Raw genomic sequence first — 14603 nt, 5'->3', positions numbered from 1 at the left:
ATTGCAGGTTACAAATGCTAGAGGATGACAAATTTACCTTCTTAGTTTAAATACAGTCATCTTCTGAAAAACTGTACTTTTCATCCAAAAGAAGAAACTCTTGACCTGTCCTGAAATTTTCTTAGTGTGTAAACTCAGTGAAATAGTTCTGAATGTGAAAAGTCCATTCCAATCCCTTGAAATGCTGGTGGAACAGGAGGCTTTCCCACCCTGGGGAGATTCCAATATTTTAAGAGGAGGATTCTGTCAGTTTAAGCATGCCTCAGTGGAGTACTGATCTTTCTTTTAAATTTTTAGTTTTGCTTTAAAAAAAAAAAAACCTAAACAACGCACAAAACCCAGCAGCAGTTCTGAAAGACTTTTCTATAAAGCATAATGGAGTGCTAGACTCCTATTTCCTCTTTCTTTTAATAGTAGTCACGTAAGAGAATTAACAGGGTGTTTACTTCTCTTCCCACATGATAGCTGACAAATTGCATCCCTTCAGTTTTATTTCTGAAGCAGACTGATACATGAATTTCAAGTTGTGTATAAAGCATGCAATAGTCTGCTTGGTCAGTGATTAAGGATGGACCCAGCCCAACAGGCAGAATGTAGCTTATTCAAAGCTCTGTCAGAACTGGTAATCAACCTCTGACTGTCAAAGTACAATCCCACTAAAGAATAACAATGAGAAATGCATGAAGACAACCATTTTGAAATAGTTCTTAGAGGCAGGTTGATCTAATTAATAGTGTCAGAAGCAAGAAAAAGCTGGATGGACCTAGCTCCAGTTAAAATCCAAAGAGCATTTTATTATCTAGCTCGTGGAAAGGGGCCCTGTGGAATAAAGCAAGAACAGGGATATATATGGTAGCTGATTGACTTGGGAGGTATTTCAGCACTACATTTGGAATAAACTAGACAGGGGTGCATTGAATGTCATCTTTTGTTCCTCACGTTCCTGCAATGAATTAACAGTTCCCTTGATGTATTTTAAAGGGATTGTGCTATGATTAGAGCAGAGCCCACCCTCACCTCACTCTACAATAATATAAACTACCATATAGGCAGCTTACAGTTATCTTAGCAGCCACCCCCCCATTTCTAATATACAAGGCAACTAGAGCACACAACAGAAATAGCTTTAGTAGCTTTTCTTAGCCCATTACCAATACTACAGTTTTCTATCCTTCCTGAGTTTATACCCATTTAAATTATTTTCTGTAGAAATATGAAATAAATTACTGAAATCTTTACATATATACAAAATACTTAAGTTCAGCACAACCTCCTTCTTTACGCTTTAGGATATACTTCAGCATAAAAAAATTTTTCCAATCCTGATATACCACTGCATTAGGAGGTTTGGCTCCAGAGGCTGGCTCCATATCAAACCCACCGTTAAACAGCATAATAAAAATAAAAATTACTTTATCAATTTAAATAGAAGTTTGAATGAGTAAAACAAAATAAATAGCTGCTCTTTTAATATATGCTACTTAAATTGTCCCTCACAGAACCTTGATTCTCTTCCTCTTTACTCTAATCCCAACTTTGAAGGCATTCATTAAGAGTTGTCTAATGAATACAGACAAGTCTCTGCAAAAGCATCTGAAAGAGATGCCCAGCAGGAAAAGGGTACAGGAAGTACTGACGCTTGCAGATACGACTTACATTACAAAAATACACATTTCTGAATTTTAAGCAATTTTCTTTATACTGAAGACTCTCACATGAACTTTATTGCTAAATCAAAGCTGTGAGATTGCATAACAAATAGGCAAAGGAAAGAATCACTGTTAAAGAACAACATGTAATCACCTTGCAATAAGGAAAAATAAATAAATAATAAACACCAAGCACTTGCAACTTTGTAGCTTAGCCTACCATGCTGTAATTGATACAGCCATAGTAACACAAAACAAGCTAAATGTCAAGTGAAAAACTACTTGCTTTACAGTTTGTTCATTTAAAACAGACTTTTTTTATACCAACAGCACTAACACATACTGCTGTCCTAACACTCAGGTCAACCCTCCCACAAAAGAACCAGATCACTTGAATAGGATGGTTATATCCAGTGCTTATAATAATAATATCTACTGGAAACACAAGTAGGGGGTATGACTTTTGAAGTGTACATGAGCATGACTAAATAACATTGATAAACCAGCCTCTCTGGGTTTCCATTTCCTCACCTCAGCATTAACTAGTCTGTTAATGAAATCAGGAATCATCCCCTGAACTAGCGCACGTAAGCCAAAATGTCAGCAGGTCTGACTTTTTATATACATATGTCACCTTTTAAATGTTTAATATGCCCTAAAGTAGTATTTTTGCATTTTGTTTCTTTGATGTAGTAACAGATGCACTGTTTTTGTTGAACTAGGCTTTGTTCTTGTTCTTGCTGTCTCTATAACAAGGCTCTTTGGGCACGGTTAGGAGAACAGGCAGTATTTCTTAGTTGCAACTCTCTAACCACTTTCCCTAGTGATAGCTGCAAGAGGCAACATCCATCAGTGCCTGCTTTCTGTTCTCAGAACAATGCTGTCCAGTAATGTGCATCTTTTTCAGCCCACCAGAAACAAAGTTCCATGTCAGGAGACTATTTAGACTTGTCTGGACAAAACATTTCATGTAAATGAAAACTTCAAAAAACTACATTATATGTACATAAGACATAACTTTACACAAGTATCAAATAACTTGTAAAGTTTTCTCTAGATAAAGAAAGCTCTCCTTGAAAAGCTATCATAAGATATTTGAGAACCTGACAAATCTTTCTTTCAGATATTAGTTTTTTAGGGTCTCTTGGGAAGATAACATACCTGTGTTAAGAAGAATAACAGAAAGTGTTACTAAACTACTGTATAGCAGTTGAAAGACTTAAGCCTGAAAGTCTTTCAGCAGCAATGAAGAAATCCTTACCAGTCCATTAGTATGATTACACATGTCCCATAAAGGTATTAGAGCCAGTGTAACTCTGGAACCATCTTCTGTTGGAATCTGGTTCTGCCGTGTCATAACAGAGGAAACTGCCCATCTGCAGAAGTTACAAACATGAGATGGTCAATGTTCAAAGCATTAAAACACAATTGGCCATAGTCCCACCTAAAGCAATCATTTACACTGGGAATTTCTAAACTTAGTTTCCTTAAAGATCACACTGACTATAGGAACAGTAGAAGGCAGTATATCACTTGCATGAAAAGCAGCAGCTCCCAGGTTTCCAAGACATGCACACAGAACAAATACCAAACCAGGATTGTGATCCCTCTTCTCTTTGCACGATAATCTTCACACCTTCCCTTGGCTGCATTCCTCAGCCAGGATCCACTCCCTGTGTCAGCTGCTGCTTCCCAGCCTCACTGCATATATACCTCACACCACACATCCCAAGCCCAGGGTCACCTGCTCCTGCAGCTTTCCTTGCTGGGCAGCAGGAGCTCTCATCTATGTGCAAACTCATGTAAGATCCAAGATGTATTTTCCCCCTCACTCTATAAAAAGCTTATGTACTCCATGAACTGGAAGCCAGTGCAACCACCTGACACATGCATGATCTTTTGCTAAGTGTCTCTCTTCAGTTTGCAAGATTTTGGCTTAGGTCAGTATTGCCAGATTTTCCTTCTCAATAGTATTGACAGAAAAAAAAGCCACAACATTCCGAACAGATGTCCAGGTAAAAACCATTAAGAAAGTATTACATAATTCTTTAGCACATGGATATCATTCAAAACCCTTCTAAATCAGGTTAAGCAAACAAAATGCAAGCTACCTTTTCAAACATAAAAATCTATAGAACAGTATTTTCTAGAATTTCATTTTTTATTTTATACCTGACAAAAATTAATATTAGACACCAGTCGAAAAAAGAATCTTAGTCTCATCATGTTCTGGCCTTACTACATACATGTGTTGTGGGGTATTTTGAGGGGAAAAAAAGATGTCACCAGGAGAAGGTCAGAATAATTTTAATTCCCACAGACTCCTCTACTAACATGTACTTAATATACAGAATAAGATTTCCTGAAGGATTTCTTCAGAAGAACTAGATTGATAAGAAAGATAGCGGCAGAATGAAATCAACCTAACATCTAAAGAAAGTTAAAGTTTAATTGTGGATAATTCTTATATACAAACACTGCTTGAAACACAGTAACAATATGCTTCTTGTTAATCGTTGCAATTTGTCTGTAAAATTTTAGACCACTTCACTTGTAAGTTGCTGTGTTCCTCAATGACCCTTTAAGTGAAATGCTTTGGAAATCCCACTTTCATAGCCTTACCACAAGTACAACTAGGCTAGAAAATCCCTTTTATTTTAATCATTTAATAATCATGCTATTTTAATAATTTAACAGAATTAAAGCTCTTTATTATTATCTTAATTATTATTCTTTATATCTAAGTTCTGTCACCCCTTATAGCACCTCCAAGTGACACTCATGCTTCGTGTGTACAACTTCCATTCTCCAGCTCTCCTGTTCAACAGCAGCAGCTCTAGATATTAACTTTTGCCCGTATGTGCTGGTAGAGCCTTTTATGAAAAAAAAAAAGAAATTAAAAAAATTTCCCCCAAACCCTAAAACCCTTGCCACATCAACTGAATTATTTTCTTAAGAAACAAGGAATTATTTTAGTGATCTGACTACGTGTGCCAGTGGGCTAAACTAACTGTTTATTATGAATGACTATTCTTTTGTAACAATTAAAATCTGCATATTTATTTCACTTTCTTCTTCATTAATAATGTGTATTAGTATTAAATCCTACAATTAACATTTCAGTAACAATAGGGCTTTCCCACCAATGAAGACTTCCAGGGCCCCATAGTTTACCAGAGTAAAAACAGAAAAGAAACCAAAAAAAAAAAAAAATTAAAAGACAGACCAACCTGTAGTCGTCATAAGTGAAAGAATCCTTTAAGGGCAGTTTGCTGGCATTAGGATGGGTCTGCAAAATGTAAGTTGCATAAAAAGGTGAAAAGAGGAAGAAAAGAGAAATCAGAAATCAGTCAGCAGAATTTCATTATTTAGCCGCCTAACAGATCCTAACAAGAGCCAAATGAAGCAGGAGGCGTCCAGCCGCGCTACAGAGGGATCATCATGCTATTATGCTCTCATACATCACTGTCAACTTAATTTGTTGTGCCCAGCAGCCGCCATAAATCTGTTTCTTCATATTTCAAGGCTGGAACCCACAGACTTTGTACAAAAATAAAAAAAAATTTAAGGTGGACTGGGTATATGAAGGTAAAACATAATCCAGCTCTCGATGCACAGTGGGGGAGAGAAATCAGACAATAAGTGTACATTAGCTTTCACCAACTTCCACATTTTCCTCTCCTCTGTGATATCAGTGAGGTATTTCACAAATGCAAGAAATATTATACAAGATTTTCAATTCTTCCTTGATACCCTGTAACAGGATTATTCAGTAAAAGTTGCACTACACCTCTGAAACAAAAGCAGATTAAAATATTTAAATAGCTTTGGTGACAAACACTGATTAGGCAGTATCTACATTAACCCATCTACACAAGCTCCTATCTAAAAGTGGAGCTGTGTCATTTGAGAATGTATACCACAGTTCTCATTAACAAGCAAACATTTAATTTCTAAAAGCTTTAAATAGCTCTGATACCCATTATTTTTCTAATTACCTTATTTAAAGTCTCAAAAATACAGGTAGCTGTAAGCCCACATTCACATATTTTCTTTAGAACTTTGTTCCAAATCACAAATGGAAAGCCATAGCAGCATAAATTTTAATCTTCAGGTTCAATTAGGTCTCTGAGACGAATTGAAGGAAATGATCAAACGGTTATTTCAGAAGATACAAATGATTTTTTTTGCATAGCTCTATCTTTGCGACGCTTTTAATGCATGAAGCTCCATGTAGTACGCAGTTTTTTACTCTTGATGCATTAGCATCACAAGTGCGTGGTAATTTATCATTTCTCACTGTAATGTACTTGCTGGCACTGTGTGCAGGACAGTAGGGGATGAGGTAAAAGTGGCTCAAACCGTAAATCAATTAGAAAACAAAAGCTTGTGCTCAGCGCGCAATTTTAGGCAAATTACATATTACAAAAGACTGCCAATTGGGTGTGAGGTCCCAGGTGGCTGCTCTCCCTCAGCCCCTCCGGTTAACCCTTCCGATGGGCTTCCTCCGGAATATGACTGAAGTAACATTTCCAGTGGCTCCCGTCCCTCCCCTCACTTTTCTTTTTTTTTTTCTTTTTACAGCACTCTACGTTTCCACATGATTCTCACTCACATCGATGGCACAGCCATTGTGTAACAAATCCCTTCGAATTTACTTGTAGCAACACCCTGTACAGTTGTTTCTTCTCACAAAAACACTGAGCACAAACCCCGGACTGAGACAAAGCCAAGACATTTCAGGAGGCACCTCCGCTGCCGGACAGCCCAGAAACGAACGCAGAAACTCAGTCTTCAGCTGGGATTGATTATTACAAACAAAAACCTCCCTATAGTTTTCATTTATGACAATCTAATTTCAACTCTTTTTGTTAGTGTTATTGATGTATTTTGCAGGAGCTTGATAAATTAAGCAGGAAAAGACAGCACCAACACTGCGAGTATCAGCCCCTCAGTTTCCCTTTAGAGCACGGCCGCGTTTCCCGCGCTGTGAGGAGCGGGGCTCCCATCGTGCGCCTCATGTTCACAGCCGGCGTTCGCATTCAGCGCCCGCCGCTCCCGGGCGCTCGGCCCCGCGGCCCCGGCCGCGCCCGGGCGCTCGGCCCCGCTCCGGCCCCGGCCGCGCCCGGGCGCTCGGCCCCGCTCCGGCCCCGGCCGCGCCCGGGCGCTCGGCCCCGCTCCGGCCCCGCGGCCCCGGCCGTGCCCTCACAGCGCGGGCCGCGCGGGCTGGCACTGCCCCCTGCCGGCGCCGCTCGCTCCGCTCGGCGCTCCGGCCGCCCGCCCGCGGGCCGGGGGCAGCGAACAAGCGCCGCCAGCATCCCCAAGCCCGCGCTGCACCGCGCACCGAGCGGGGTACGACCTGCTCGTCCCAGGAGAAAGATCCCGGTAACGCGAACACCTCTGTCTGTCCCCTCTGTTCTCTCCTGCTTTCCTCCTGCTCCCGAAACGGCAGCATTTAGTGGAACATGCTGTTTTTCCAAGGGTAAGAATGACTATGGTCATAAAGCATTGGAAGTGAAAAGGCATCGCGGACACTGCGGGGCCTCAACAGCCAAAAAGCCACGGCTGCAGCACCTGTGTTCAGCTCCAGCGCACACACCATTCCAGGAGCACCAGCCTACAGCCTCAGCCCAAACCTGGAGCAAGTAACCATAGGATGCAAGATTTAATCATGTTGTCATTGTCCTCTCTGTAGGAAACGTGTATTAGATTAGTAGATCACAGGGAGATCAATTGTTCATTTCACACAAGCAGCCCCCAGTAAGAGCCAACCTGAACACCCAACCTATGGGCAAAGATCCTGGATGCCAGCAAATGCTCTGTCACCCTTCCCGGTTTGTAGATCTGTGAAATTTTGGGACTGCCCCTAAGTGAACACCATCCAGATGTAATTCACAAAAACCCACTAGTAAATTACAATAAAGGACAAAATATATGGTCTTAAAAGACACAGGGCAGAATTAAAATCCCAGCATATGTAATTACCATATTTATAACATCCCGTGGTACAATATTCTAGTAGCTCTTTTAAAGTTAAGATACGTCAGCATATTTGATCATTTTAGATTTCTGGTTTCATCTATTTTACTATGTAACTTAAAAACCCTATAGATTACAAGAATCTGAAGACACACAAAAAAGAACAATATTCTGATTAAGAATTTGATTTAGTATGCAGCTTCTCTTTATAGTCCCTTGGTAAAAATGAAATCTCCCTAACAAACACTTAATAAAACCTGTCAATATATCTAGAAAGAAAAATGACACAAATGCATTAAGTATTAAATACCCTTGAAAAAAGTCACATATTCCATGAATTTTTGATGTACTATCTTGACATTAATGTAAAACCTTGATATTTATAATTGACAGATATTTAATAAAGTATAGAAGATGACTGCTGCATAGCATGCAAATTGCTCAGACTGCTCAAAAAAAGATTCAGACGTATTTAAACTAAACAAACACTTAATATGTTAAAAAAAAAATCAGATCTAGCTTTTACAGGTTCATGCAGCTAGGTCTCTACAGATTAGCTTTCAAATGTGACATTATCCACTACATGAACCCTAATTTTAACTTACCAAGTCTGTATGAAGTAGTTTCAGAAAGTTGGGAGGGGAAGCTTTAAATAAAAAATGGGAACATGAAAATATGAATATATTCATTTAGATGCAGGTCCTGACATTCTACTGAAAGAGTTATTATAAAGAACAAATACCATTTATTTCGTTACCCTTTCTGTGAAAATATTGTCAGAGCTGGCAATCAGGGTGATGACCACTGCAAAAACAAATAGTGGCATGCTGAATTTCATTTTCCTCCTGATGCTGCTATTCCTAAAAAAAAATGAATAAAAAAATGCTTTTTCCCCTTCAATGTTCCAAGCCTTCTTTGAGACATTTGGAGGATATCTCAAAATAACCAGAAATATTAAAAAGTAACAGTGATTGCTGCCAGATTGTCTGCAGCCACTGTGGAAAGAGACAGACTGTTATTCTAGTCACCTAAAACACTATCAGACTAGAAGCCAGTTACTCAGTATGGCAATCAGAGGAAGGGGGGGTGGGGTGGGGGGGAGAAGAAAAAAAAAGAAAAAACAAGAAAAGGATACTTCCAAACACTTCCACTTTTTTCTCATTCTGTGAAGCACTAATATCCAGGGGTTCACATCTCATGTTTAATGCCTCACAAGCAAGCAACACTCCCAATGTGCCACAGGGGCCTCTGCGTTATTAATTTCTCCATCAAACTTTTAGATGGACATCACAAGGTAATGATTCTCAAGTTCCAGAAAGTAGCTGCTGAAGGACTCCCACTTTGAGGGCTTGTTTCAATGGCATGAAAGCTGCAGTGTAGAATAGGTGGGTGCCCTTCCAGCTAAGAAGCCACCACAACCTTCACTCTGCTTTCCAGCCTAGGGGCATTTGCCTCTCCTGTCAGAGTGGCCAGACTTCTGAAGACAGTAACCCTTTTCCCTATTCAATCACAAAATGATACAGCTCATTTATCAGACTTCCTAATCTTGATGGAGAATTTCCATTAAAATTGGCTAAATATTTGCTTGTTTACCAAGTGATGCAAAGAACAAGTCCAATTACTATAACACACAATACAATGTCTGAGTAGAAGGAAAAATTAAAGTTTACTTAGTGTCAAATGTGTTCACATCTACACTACTAGATGCCTTGAAAAGAGCTGATATATTTTTATGTGAAATCATATTGCCTAGTGTATTCCTTTGTGCTATTAACCCTTGTATAATCCAAGTAAGAAAAATTTTAATAACCAGATGAGATCAAAGTTAGTTTTTTTTTTTAAAGACACCACCTCTAAACTGAGATAAATTGATCATTGTACCCACCTACTACTCCACTGCAATACATAGCTAAAAAAAGGTTTTTAAACATCCTTGTTTTTGTTGGTTTCCTGAGTTTGTAGACAAAGTTGGACTTCTGCGTCAACTGTTTCAAGTACTCACAAGTCCAAGGCAAAGGTGTGGGCAATCACTGCATTGATATCACTAAATCAGATTTCAGTAATCTCAGAAACCTCTTCCAGCCCCATTCAAGTGGTAACAGCTCCACTTCTACCCCAGGAAATGATCATAGCTAGTGTTAAGAATATACTGAGGCCACCACTGTACTCCCTTCACAGCCCCCAGAACACTAAGGGTGCTTGAAACAGTTAAAGCCAAAACCGCTTTAAGTTTCCACCTTGTTAACTTTCATTCCTTTGAACTTAAACCCCAAGGGTTACTTGCTTTTGACCAAACAATTTTTTCCTCCTCTTCTTTGCAGATTCTTCTCTCTTTCCACTGTACTCATTAACATGGGGAGATTTCGTTATGAGCCTTAGTGGATGCTACTTGATGGTTTCAGGCCAATGTGTAGGTGTACAAAAATACAAACACACACATTCAGGGCCAGAAGCAGGAAGATCTGTCAGCATTTGCTGGTTACTGTCCCTTTCCTAGCTCTGGAAATCCTTTGAAGCAGCAGCCTTGAAGAGAAACTCCTCTCTGTGGAGCTGCTGAGGCTTTAACTGCCCTAAAGCTAAGTAAAATAAAGAATTCAGAATGGAGGATCCTAGTGATCTACAGGGAAACAAGAATTTGCTTTTTCCATTGGACATATGCTGCCTAACCTAATGAGGGAAGCCAGTTTACTGTACAGGACAGGAGACAAAGCCAAAGATTATTTTATTTTGTAACAACAGTTTATAACTACAGAGGCATGCTATAGAATTTTCAAACAGGCCAATACATGAAGTGCTAGGAATAAGGTTCCCAAACTTGTACCTTCATATGACTTTCCTAAAAGAAAAATATAATTCTACTTTGCAAAACCTATTAAAATGAATCTTAATATGAAAAAAGGTATCACAGGATTGAAACTTCTTAAATCTAAATAATAGTCTTGCTTAATTCTTTATGTCAGCAATTTTTATTTACTTTCTGCCAATATACACAAGAAAGCACTGTTCCAGACTATTAGGGGATTCATGCAGCGGAAGCAAAGCAGAATGACTCCTTCTGGTGCAATGGAATTTAACTGCACAGTCCCTTTTTCTGTACCTTCTACCTGCAAAATTGTTCTTTGTTAATGAGACAGGAGTGGCACAACAGACACTCAAACCATTAACTATTAACTCAAGGGTCTGAAGGACTGACAACCCACTTCACATGCAATGTGGTTATTGTTGTTTGGTAGACAGAGTACACGGAAACAACTCTGAACTGACTGCAACTGAGTACCCCACCTCCAATCCTGTGCCATCTCCTTTTTTAAACAGAGGCAAGACAACCATAAACTCCTTAACAGCCACTTCTTCATCACTCTATTTCAGAATAGTACTTATTCTGTATGTGTGTATGTATGCATACACAATTCTGAAATACTACTAATCTTTCCCATAACAGAAGATACTCCGATACAGCATTTAAATAAGTGACCAAGTTCTCTATACCTTTTTTCATCCTTTCACAAAATCACTTAGAGCTGAGTGCAGCCCCATTAAGGGCTGAAGTGGGAGAAGCTGGGCTGAGATCAGATGTGTTTAGCAATGAGACAGCCTCCCAAGCCCTTCCCAAAGCAGTTCACATGACAGAAGGATACACGACCTCCATTATGTCCTGTGATAAATCTCCTTGCAAAATATGAGTTTACTGTTCATGCTGGGCCCTAGATTTACAGGTTCATTCTGCAGCATTTCATTCACACAGGTACAGTAAGACAGCTACAAAACCCAGCTTCCTTGCAAGGATCTATGTTTGCACACCATGACACATCTTTTCTTCTATAGGCTCTTCCCGAGATACAAAGTGTACCTTGAGCATTTTTCATTTCAGGAAACACGTTACCTTGTTAATTTCAGGAGCTGGACTTTGATGATCCTTGTGAGTCCCTTCCAACTCTGGATACTTTATGATTCTGTTTAGTGCAATATGCAGGAACTATGTTCATGCACAAATTCATCCCACACCTCTACTAATAGTGAACTCCACTATTAGGTGAATCACAAGCCACAAATAAAATGCTGTGATGGAAACCCTGAAGTGAACTGCTTTGAAAGGACAGAAATTGTATTTCGGATTCACAACCACCTCTCAATAAGAGTTTGCTAACAAGCATAAATATTATGCAGTATAGTTTAAGTTTTGTTACCTGTGATTCAACTACTAGAGCTTTCCAATAAATCGTACCAGAAGCCACTTAGGTGGAAGCTTGGATCATGATCATCTCATAACTAAGCTCCTACAGGCCATGGCAAGTCCTGGAATGACAGGTACTGGGGCTACAGTGGCACATACATCCAAAAAACTGAAAACCTACCATTTCCTCTTCAGCCCGCATTCAAACAACAGTACAAGAAAATAAACTTTGGTTTACTTAGCAACATATCAATGTCCTACTGTGTGGAGTATTAGCATTGGGTCTGACTGAAGAGGATAATCCACTTTGTAATTTAGTTAAATTACTAATTTTAACAAAGATAAGTACCCTGTATAATTTTGCAGTGCTTAAAGAATACATCCTTTGAGTATTCCGCTCTAAGAAACATCAGCTTGTTATAATATTTTAAATTTATGGAACATTTGTAACTGCTGTTATATCAGGAAAAATATTAAATCTGCACAATAAGTACAAACTTTATATGAGAAACTATACTTGTAAATGCATGATGATCTCCTGATGTCTGCTCAGGCACTCACTTCCACAAAAGACACAGACAACATCCCTGGGGATAGACTCAAATGTCCCACAAAGTACAACTCAGTTAAAAAAAATGCTACTAACAGAAAAGCAAACAAAAAACTGTCTCCACTCTATTGGCTGTAAAAAGATATGCTTATCTGCATTCTCAACTAGGAGAGTGGTTGAGAACCCCATCTTCAAAAAAATGTCTTAAAAGCCCATACTACTAACAAGAGAATGTATTATTCCTCCCAAATGCAGTTTAAACTAAGCAGAAACAAATTTTGTTTTGCACTGGCACATATGCTTTGAAGTACATCCCTGCTTCTCTAGAGGAAAACAGGCGTTTAGGCCACTATAGCAGAATCCATTCAGAATATAAAATAAATTAAAACCTGCTGATTAGGAGATCTTAACAATGTCTGTACAATGAAAGATAACATCTATATCCAAAATGAAAGATACATTTTATCCTGTCTGTCCTCCAACTTCAAATCATTTTGACTCTAAGAAATAGCAGACACCAAGCAGGATGTGCCTGTATTCCGATCCAGGCCAGCACGGTCCAACTGGTGCCCATCGTCTGAATCTGGACCACAGGATGCCTCCATATGGCCTGCCACCTTCTCCTTGGAGGAGATAGGGAACAGCTGTTTGAGGAGCAAACGCTGCCTGAACAGCCAAACACCTCCTCCTGTGTCCGGCTGGCTCCAAGCCCAGAGCTGTCGCCGTGTTCCTAAGGAAGGAACGGGGGAAGAAGGCAGCAGAACCTCCCACCCACGCAAGGACTTGAGCTCTTCATCTGCCTGACTCGGACAGATGCAACCCAGCAATGCCCGGAGCTGCTTCTGCCATGGAGAGGGGCAGCCACAGGAATGGCCCAACAAAGCCCCAGGATCTGCTGTTACTGTCATCATGGCCAGGGGTGGGATATACCAGAAGTGGCACAAAAATCAGGAATTTGGCACATGTTTGCAAAGTCTAAACCACCTTACAGTAGCTACACTAAGTGGTACAGTACAAGCATACTGTCAATCTTCAATCTGCTGCCAGCAAAACAGATTAATACAATATTTTGGCCTTCACAGAGAGGAAAAACACAGAAAAGCATAAATATATTTCATTATTAACTGCCTATTTATTTATTATTGATCAAGAAGAACAAATTGGGCACTGAAACCCAGACAAAGTAAATTAGATAGCAATGCTATTTTTACCTTTGCAACTGCCCACTCAATGCAATTTTAAATCTCTCCTTAAGGTGACATGCATAGTAGACAAGTTAAAAAAAGGGAAAGATTTTACAGGGTTTACAACTGTGCCATCTTTCTTCCACCCATTTTTCACAGTGTCACTGACATCATTTCTGAAAAAATGCTATTTGACTGGTATGCCAATGAGTATAAATCAAGTAGGGAGGAAACTGAGAATCCCAAAGACCTACCTGGTACAGAAACAAAAATAAATTCTGTTTCAATACATTTACTTTTTGACTGCATAATGGTTGAACTCTTTGGAAGCATTAAAATATTCTCTATTACATCAACTTGAAAATAATAAACACCTTCTGATTACTTCAATAGGGTGTTTTAAAAGACAATATACTTGTCTGCATTCAACTCAAGCAACATTTAGCACAAAAGTTAAATGGTGGTGTCTTCAAGCCAAGTAGAAAGAGACACCAGATGTTCTACATCACGCTGACCTGGAAAATCATATGCCTATTGGAATAGGATAGATTAAAAGCAACACAGAAAACTAATATAAGAGCAGCATAAATAATATTGAAAGCATCATTGCAACTTCAAATATTGGTGTAAAAATTATGCTAGATGTGTGAAATCTCACCTAATATACCCAATATTAGTCACATACAATTCCAGATCTTAAAGATGCTATGATGAAATCTAGAACTTGATGTGTTAAACATCCTAACTAAAATGATATTGCAGTCCCCAACAGCTAATGACTGGATTTTAGAATTTTATTCACATTAAATCAATTAGTCAAATTCTATATGAATAATATATGAAATTTAGTATCTGATCACAAGGGATTACAGCTGCCAGGAAATTAAGATCTCTGTCCAGTACTGTGCACAAACAGATCAAAACATCTTTGGATAGATTACTGCAAAGCTTGTATTCACAACGGGACTACAACAACACTTTCACAGTGTCCAGATGTCAATACACCCTAGTCAGAAAACTGTTTGACAGTGTTCCTGTGAAATGCTGGAAGCAAATCAGATTACAGA

General features: G+C 39.1%; 1 protein-coding gene across 2 annotated transcripts in view; it reads right to left on the bottom strand.

Annotated features, from left to right (window-relative positions):
- Positions 1 to 14603, bottom strand: part of SETD3 (SET domain containing 3, actin N3(tau)-histidine methyltransferase) — a 60791-nt gene that overhangs the window by 9937 nt on the left and 36251 nt on the right. For both annotated transcript variants that reach the window (XM_021549715.3, XM_021549714.3), the window contains exons 7-8: positions 4880 to 4938; positions 2911 to 3025 (exon numbers count right to left, since the gene is read on the bottom strand). In XM_021549715.3, the coding sequence (XP_021405390.2) occupies positions 2911 to 3025; positions 4880 to 4938 (174 nt within the window). The remainder of the gene's footprint in view (positions 1 to 2910; positions 3026 to 4879; positions 4939 to 14603) is intronic.

Source organism: Lonchura striata, chromosome 6, assembly GCF_046129695.1.
Source record: "Lonchura striata isolate bLonStr1 chromosome 6, bLonStr1.mat, whole genome shotgun sequence".
Taxonomy (NCBI): Eukaryota; Metazoa; Chordata; class Aves; order Passeriformes; family Estrildidae; genus Lonchura; species Lonchura striata.
The sequence above is the reverse complement of the archived record's forward strand: the minus strand, read 5'-3'. Positions and strand labels throughout refer to the sequence as shown.